The sequence below is a fragment of the Alexandromys fortis genome, unplaced genomic scaffold (assembly GCF_014885135.2).
Source record: "Alexandromys fortis isolate MF-2015 unplaced genomic scaffold, M_Fortis_MF-2015_v1.1 scaffold_5, whole genome shotgun sequence".
Lineage (NCBI taxonomy): Eukaryota > Metazoa > Chordata > Mammalia > Rodentia > Cricetidae > Alexandromys > Alexandromys fortis.
In genome coordinates this window covers 5,883,862-5,891,998 of record NW_026067924.1, presented here as the reverse complement: position 1 = coordinate 5,891,998, position 8,137 = coordinate 5,883,862, and the positions used below count along the sequence as shown (strand labels likewise).

At 50.2% G+C, this 8,137-nt stretch overlaps 1 protein-coding gene across 1 annotated transcript in view; it reads right to left on the bottom strand.

Annotated features, from left to right (window-relative positions):
• Positions 1-6,376, bottom strand: part of Nrn1 (neuritin 1) — an 8,596-nt gene extending 2,220 nt beyond the window's left edge. Inside the window, exons 1-2 of the mRNA XM_050142529.1 lie at positions 6,093-6,376; positions 1,961-2,105 (exon numbers count right to left, since the gene is read on the bottom strand). Of these exons, the coding sequence (XP_049998486.1) occupies positions 1,961-2,105; positions 6,093-6,147 (200 nt within the window). The 5' untranslated portion in view covers positions 6,148-6,376. The remainder of the gene's footprint in view (positions 1-1,960; positions 2,106-6,092) is intronic.
• Positions 6,377-8,137: the final 1,761 nt, after the last annotated feature.

Below are 8,137 nucleotides of genomic sequence, written 5' to 3'. Positions count from 1 at the left end.
CCCCCCCCCCCCCCCCCCCCCCCGGCTCAGTTTCAGCCCCGCCCCCACAACCTTCATCCAACCTGTCTCTCTCTCTCTCTCTTTCTTAATTGTCCCTTTTTCTTCTGGAAACCCAAAATAGATCCCGAAACTAAATATAATCTCAAGCCGTGATCGATTTCTAAGGTTCTGTCTCCTTTCGGAGGTGGGTCGATTTACGCGTCTGGCTCCCACTGCGCCCAGACCCAGAGCTCACCGGGTCAGCAACCACCCTTAGCAGTGTGGCTGCATTTTTCTCAGCTCTTTCCTTTTTGTTCGCGCGTCGCGCGTCGGGGACTGTAAGCTTGTTGAAGTCAAGCTTAACCTTTGCTTCCACTTCAAACCTGGCTTCTGGCTGATAGCGAGTTATAAATTCTTGTTGGAGTTATTGGAACTTAGACTGCCTTCTACGGACCTTGTCCCTTTTAGGGACCTGAGCACAGGACTTTCAGGTTCCACAATTTGTAATAAATTGCTCCTTCTTTGGGGGAGGGATCCCACAAAGGGACAGACCACTTCTGAGATGTGGGGTGTGGAGAAGCGCAAACATTCATTCACCTGGGGCTGGGAGAGGTGAGTTTCACCCCCTTGCTGAGCAATTGGGCATAATTAACATAGTGGGTATTGGATCCAGCTGCCTGCAACCTCAGGGACAACGCTTCTCTTGTCCATGTTTTGCAGGACTTTAGTCCTGCCAAAAAAAGAGATTTAAAGTCTCTAGGAACATGTTTTAGCAAATGCTGGAGGTTCTGGAGTATGTGAACCTCTCCTACTTTTCTGATTCATTTTTTTTTTAAATCAATGTTTGGGATTAAATACATCTTTTCCATTTTATGATGGAGGGGTACCAGCTATTTTCTTGTTGGAGTTGCTAGTGAGTGCTGAGGTACTTAGAAGGTTTATAGCAAGATAGACTACCTCCCCCCCCCCCAATTTGGTCATTGCTTAAAATGAATACACCTCTCCCCTATTTAGGAAGAGAAGAGGCACACACATGCTATGGGAAATGGGCATAGCTATGGGAAATTCAACCTCTGGGAACAAAGAATGCTTCTTGCCTTAGCTTTATTGCAAGGCCATTTTGTGGGAGGGTGGAATACAAAGATGAGGGCATTTCTGAGACCTGTAGCAGCTAAGCTGTGGAGGTCCACACAGCAGGGCTCTGCTGGATGCCCCTTTACTCCAGCTGCAGGCTTTCTAGTCAACCACTGAAGCTAGCAATGAAGGCCTCTTTTCCCCTGCACCTGCAGCTGTCCCGTCTGGGGAGATCATATAGATGCTGAAAACGGAAAGGTAGCAAGGATACCTGGGATAGGACTACAAACTTAGCAAAACCTGCCAAACCCCAAAGTCATTGACACACAATATTATTTCAGGCTTTCTCTAGGAAACAGGGAAACCTGTGGTCCTTTCCTGCACTTGCATTTTCTTGGTGTGCTTTTGCAGGGATTGGCTTCTCTCTTAGGTAAATCTGTATTACCACCAACTTTTCTTAAACCGGAGTCAACTGTTCAGAAGAAGAAAGATTGGAGATTATCTCAAAGTAGAGATTTTTTTTTTTTGTTGTTGTTGTTGAATGAGAAACCGCTAAAAAGACACTCTGTCACTAGCCCTGGGTCCATGCCTGTCAGGTACAAGCCCATAAAACTGGAAAACTTAGGCTAGTGGGAGAATTCTCTTCTCTAGCCTACCTCAGGCCATGGAGTTCCCTTAAACAGTGCAAATTCTAAACCAGAGACTTGGGCCTCAGGGCCAGAGGGCCTGTTAGCAGCCTTGGCCAGAAGGCAGAAAGGCACAGATTTCACTAGTAGAATGTTGAGCACAGGAAAGGAGGGGGTAGGACAGAGATCGGGGGTGGGGGGGGGTTGGGGGGGAGTAGCATGGAACTCTGACCTCAGCAGCGCCCCCCAAAGGGAAACCCCGGGTCAGAGAGGACACTTACGTGCACACGGTCTTGATGTTCGTTTTGTCGTCCAGGCCCTGCGGGTAGTTGGCCATGCTGTCGCCCAGTTTGAGCAAACAGTCTGAAAAGCCCTTAAAGACCGCATCGCACTTGCCCGCTGCTCTCACGGCCTGCACCAGGTAAGCTGTGGAGAGGAGGGACACCAGTCAGCATCGCCACGCCACCACCCTGCCCCTTTACTGACCCTGTGGCCCCTTGGGGTGGTCTCTTAAAATTTAGCGCTGTGGCCCCGGAATGACCTATATGCTTTGGGCCCACCTCTGGTGCAGATGGAGGGATCCGGGCCGTGGGTAGGTACAGATGGGTGGCGGGGAGGTGAGTCCATTTATTTTCTCCAGCTCGCTCCTAACTGAGCTCTGTTTCTTTTTCTGTTTTCATCGCCCCCTCTTCTCACCTCCCTCATCTCCTTTATTACTCTTTTTTCCTCACTCCCTCCTTGTCTCTCGACACTTCCTCCACCAAAACCCTGTCACGTCTCGCGGTGCAATTTTCCATTTTTGTGGTGACAGAGGGGGTCTGACAAGCAGAGTGCTGGGGGGGGGGCAAAAAAAAAAAAAAGGCCAGAGAGGTGTGGAGTCCGGGGTTGCGCTGCTAAACCAAGAGCCACACCCCCAGGGTAACCATCAGGCGCCTGGGTCTTTGTCAGGTACGCAGCAAATATTGCTTAATGAATGAATGAATAAAGTCTTTGGAAGATTGCAACAGCCACGGGGACGGGATGTTTTTATTTCAAAACCGATTGCCCAACATGAAGTCTGTTGTTTGTGAGACCCTTAGGTGTACAGTTTTCTGCCACTCTAAAGCAGGCCAGTTTAAATGTCCAGGGCCCTAAAGGGATAAGTATTGGTCTCAGTAGCTGGTGTGTGTGTGTGTGTGTGTGTGTGTGTGTGTGTGTGTGTGTGTGCAACAGATATATCGGTACCAGTGACCACAGTCAATGCCAGGAGCCTGGTGTGTGCGTGCGTGTGCGCGCGCCTGTGTGGCATCTTTCCCTTTCCTTCTCTGCAAGTCTCACCTCTACACTCCCCTTTAATGTCCCTGGAAACACTCAGGAGAGCAGATCTTTCCTCTCAAGGTTGCAGCCCAGCTAGCTAGGCGCCGGGTAGGCTGCCGCCTAGCACTCTGGCTTCTAGTGGGGGCGGGGGAGTTGAAGTAGGTAGAAGCTGGGCCAGAGGCAGAAGGAGAGAGAAGGGAAAATTCCAGGACACTCTAGGGTCCTAGCTCCCAAACTCAAGTCAATCAAATCTGAAGCGCTGAAATTGAGAGCTACTAAGCTTCCAGGCCGCCTAGCGCGGCCCCATAACCATTTCTTCCCACCCGGTGGCAAACGACCGGGTTGGGGGCTCGGCCCCCAACGAAACAGCGGGCAAAAAGGGCCAAATACCTGGGGTACCCGAAGGACTAGAGAGAGTATCCCATTTCCGCTGTAGGGGCGGGGAAGGGTGAATCCTAGAAGGGAAATGGGCCTTAGGCTCTAAGGGATTTGGGTACAGGCCTCCTGTGCCGCCATCCCGGTTGAAAGCCTCCTGGATGGGTGGAACACTCAGCACCCCCTCAGCCACCGTCTCTGAACGCCAGGCTACTGCAGACCCGGGGGAAGGTGACCCAACCAGACGCAGCCTCCGGGAGCTGCGCGTCGGCAGAACGCCGCAGGAAGAGCTAGGCGGGACTAGTGCTTTCTAATCCGGAACGGGAAGCGCTGCGGAAGGGACGGAGGTTAACTTCCACCTCGGCAGGGGCAGACACATAACCTTTCATAAACCTAGCTTCCTTCACACCTATTTAAAAAACAACTCGGCACTATAATAAAAGCAAAAATTTAAACACTGGCATCGCGTCTTATGAATAAATGAATATTTGTTCGAATATAGCTCGGTCACGATGAAAGAAACCCTACACAGCTTCCTGTATAATGTATGTTACAAACATGCCTTTGCAGGAAGGAAACAAAATGCAACCTAGTCTCTCAAGCCCCAGCATTTGGTGTCCGAAAAGATGCCATAACGATTTAAAAAGAACTGTTAGGGCTTTCTGTGGGCAGGAAGCGCTCCCGTCACCTTGTTGTCTCAGGCATTGCTGGGGCAGATCCCGCAGCGCGCATGTGTGTGAGCGTGTGTAAAATACGAATTCAGGAACATTTCTGTGTTTTGCAATTGTGGCTTCTAGAGATCTAGCTTTCACTGGAAAGCCGGAAGCAAAGCGCGGGACAGAGGTTGTGGCCGCAAGTGTCTCCGCAAGCGGAGTTCTCAGTTCTTTCTGCTCTCGGTTTCTGTCACCCCCAGGCAGTCGACCCCAGCTCCTCTGTTCTAACATCCCTATCCAGTGCGGTTTTCAGTTGCTCATTCATTCGCTGGACCTCTTTCATTCATTCCAAACTTCCTCCCGTCGCCTCTTCATTCGTTCACCATCTTCTACTTCCCCGCCCCTCCCCACCCCCCACTTTTCTTGCCAAATGTCAGTGATTTGGGACAGCTTCCATCCATGAATTAATAAAGACTGAGGCTCTGATGTAAAAAAAAAAAAAAGAGTAGACATTTGGGAACATATACATTGCAATCCCACTGCCAATATTTTGGTCATTTTCAGACTGAGGTTCATCAAATGCATCCCTTCTACAATCACTGCTTCATTATTTTCTATTCTGACCCACAAGGAAAGCAGAGCCCCCGAACGTCGTCCAGGTGAAACCCCCGTCTTAAAACTGTCGCTGTGTCCTGATCTATAAACGTTTGCAGGCTAACTGCAAAATGCCACAGTCTCTTATTTCCAGCACTTTAAGAATTTGCTGCCCTTGGGATCTGTGTCCTAGGATTGTTGCAGCTCTTTGAACTAATGTCAGAGGCGCAAAACCACCAGATGCAAAGCATTAAGTCATTTCCTAAAATTAAAGGAAAAGCCAACATCCCCGTGCATGGTCCTTGCTATGCAAAAATCCCAGTTTCTGCAAAATGACAAAAATCCTCTAAAATCAGGATTTCAGAATCATGTCAAATGCATATAGACCCCGATGGGAAGAATCAATTTTAATGTTCTGGGAACCCTGATTCTTCTACATTTCTTACGAAGAAAAGCCATTAAGCATTCCTTCTCTTGTCCCACACAAATTCCCTAACGCACCCCTGAGCTACTGCAAGATTTGTCTATGAAGAATTCTACAGCCTGACATGATAGCAGTTCCTTCCATCTCCAGAAAACCCATTGGAGAGTTTCTATTTTTTCTCTTGTCCATTCTATTAATAAGCTGCTTTCCTTTCACTTTTCGGCTACATTAATTAATGTTCCCATCCGACATCAGATAAGCGGATTCTCTAGCACTTACAACATTTGCATTTTGGTTGGAGAAATATGAACTTTAAGAAAGCTTTCTTACAGTGCAACTGAGACTCAACATTCCTTAACATAAAATGGGGGACTAAATCAGTCCTTCCATAAAACTGCTGCAAACAAAAATAACAAACACACGAACCTACATATTGTAAACATGTAAAACCCCTTTCTGCATAGAAATATTAGAGACGCTTGTATATAAAGTCACACACACAAACACATGACCCTGAAAAAGTATATCGGTGCATATTTGGCTGATTTAGCCTCCTTGTCGGAGTCTGCGGTGCCCGGAGCAAACGCTGCAGCTAGGATATGGGGGGGAGGGGCGGGGGAAGGACAAAGTTCTAAATGCTGCAGTTTGAGGGCAGCCTTGGAATATCTTTGCTTTCTGCACGTAAACTTTTCAGACCTAGATGCCTAGCCATCTTATTTCTGCATTCACCTTTCGACCCCTCAGAATAGTACCTTACAGTATATCGGGGGCCACACGCTAAGAGCGCTCCGACCCTGCTTTAACCCGGGAGAGGGTAGCAAAAATGGATCTGCGCTTTGGAAAGCAAGGAGAAATCCTCTTTGGAAAATAGTCTGCCGCACACACTTCAAGTCCCTTACTTTAGCAAAACCAAACCAGGACTCCGGAGTCCCAAACAGCTAATGCCCCGACCCTGGGTTTCTGCAGGGTTTTCTGCATCCAGCAGCAGACGCGGGCCAGCAAGTCCCCTTAGGCGCCTCCGGGGCTGGCAATCTCCGGTCGCCTACCATGCCGGACAGGGCGGCCACTTACCTATTTGCACCGCGAGGATCAGTGAAATATATCTGCCGTTCAACTTAAGTCCCATCCTACGTTTAGTCAAACCATTTGCGACCGCAGACCTTTAAATAGTTAGTTTAGAGAACGCGGGGGAAAGCTGAAAAATAGGCATTGCCAACAAGTTCCGGGAGCGACAGAGACTTTGTGCACTGGGAAGGCAGAGGGAGGAGAGAAAGAGAGGGAGCGAGGAAGAGACAGAAAGAGAGCGAGAGAGTGAGAGGCTTGTGTGTGGGGGGAGGTAGAGCTGGGAATGGTTCACTCCATTAGGAGGGGGCGGAGGAAGTACAGCCTCACGCCCACGAGCAGGCCTGACGTGGGGGATGACACGGATTGATTTTTTTTTTTAATATAGACACCTTGGTAGAGAATCGCCATTTATAGTCATAAGACTCTGGAATTAATAAGATATCTCCAATTAACGTGCAATCTCAACGAAATCTCGCCTCTCTGGGGTGACCGCTTCCCATACCGGTAGCTACCCCCCGCCTCCTCGTTCTAGGGGCCCCCAGCCCCGCCCCCTCCCTGCGCAGAATCGGGGCTCCCTCTCCTCTCCCCGCCTGGAGCCGGGGAGTCCTGGCGCGCCCACTCGATTGTTCAACCTGCTCCCTCCTCCATTGGCGCCACAACGAACCCAGACACTTCCAATCCTGCAGCGAGGTTTGAGGTGCTTCTGGCCGGGGCGCGGGGCGGGGGGACTCATCTGAGCCGAATCGCCGCCACCCCTTCAGCGGCCTGCAGACCCCGCACTTGCCTACTCTTTTTTTCCAGCCCCACGGCTGAGCTCTAGGCGCAGCCTGGAGTGCGTGAGCACACAACCTGGCCCCCAGCACCCAGCACCTGCACACACTCACACACACGCGCACGACTGGGAGCAGAGCCGAGCGCCCCCGAGCCAGCCCTCACACACCGGTGGCTCGAGAGCGCGCGAACGCCCAGGCCCCGGGGGTTCATTCTGCACACATGGGGCCCCAGAAATAGACTCCGCGTGCCCTCTTGTGAATTTCACCACTGGCGACTCTCACCCACCGGCGGGGGCCGCTACACCAGACGCAGAGACACCGATTTTGGTGGGTGGGGCTAGGAGGCACCGGGCAATGAGGCTTGGCTAAAACGATTTTCGGATTCTTCTGATTTACAAACTCTTAGAGCTTTTAGGAAATTTCCAATGCACGCTCCGGTGTGCAGGCTGTTTTCTGGGGGCTCCCTGGGGTCATTTGTTGGGCCGCACTCGCATGTTTACACACACGCACCCACGTCCATCACGTACACACACGCACACCCGGACCCATACACACTTGCGCTTTTTTTTTTTTTTTTTTTGATGAAATGTCTCTTCAGCTGCGTTTGTGCAAGGTCCTGCAGTGGGTCGTGTAAGATGGAAAAATAACTACATCTACTTCCTAAACCCAATTAAGTTTTGGTTTTCTCTTCTTTTTTTCCCTGCAATGCACCAAACCCTCTTCCCCAGTATGAATTCTAGCGTCTTTAATCAAATGTTGAAGGCCGCACTGGCGAACTTTATTACTTGATAAAAGATGAAGATAAAGAGATAAAAGAAAATAAAATTAGGAGAAAATAAAAAAATTAGGAGAAAATAAGATTAGGAGAAAATAAAAGAATCTTCATATTTTGCAAGACTGCTGGACGACCGCGTGAGGCTATCAAATTAGTAGCAGAAATGCAAAGGGAATAGGGAGATGGGGCGTCCCTTGTAGTAGCTTCTTGAGATCCCGGCACTGGGAGCCCACACAGCCATCTATCTGGGCACACAGACTGAGAGAGGGAGAGAAAGATGCAAAATCGGAGTCAGGTGACTGACTGTGGATGGACAGAGGAAGACTGCGGGGGTCCTGACTGCCGTGCGGTGTAACCAGAAGAGCTCGCACCTAGGGGATTCAGGTCCGCAGCCCTGCAGAACCACAGACCCCTAGGCAGGTCACCTGAACTCTGCGGGCGGAGCCACGTGCTCCGCCCCCGGTGATGTCACCGGTGGTGGGCGGGGCAGCGGGGGCGCACTT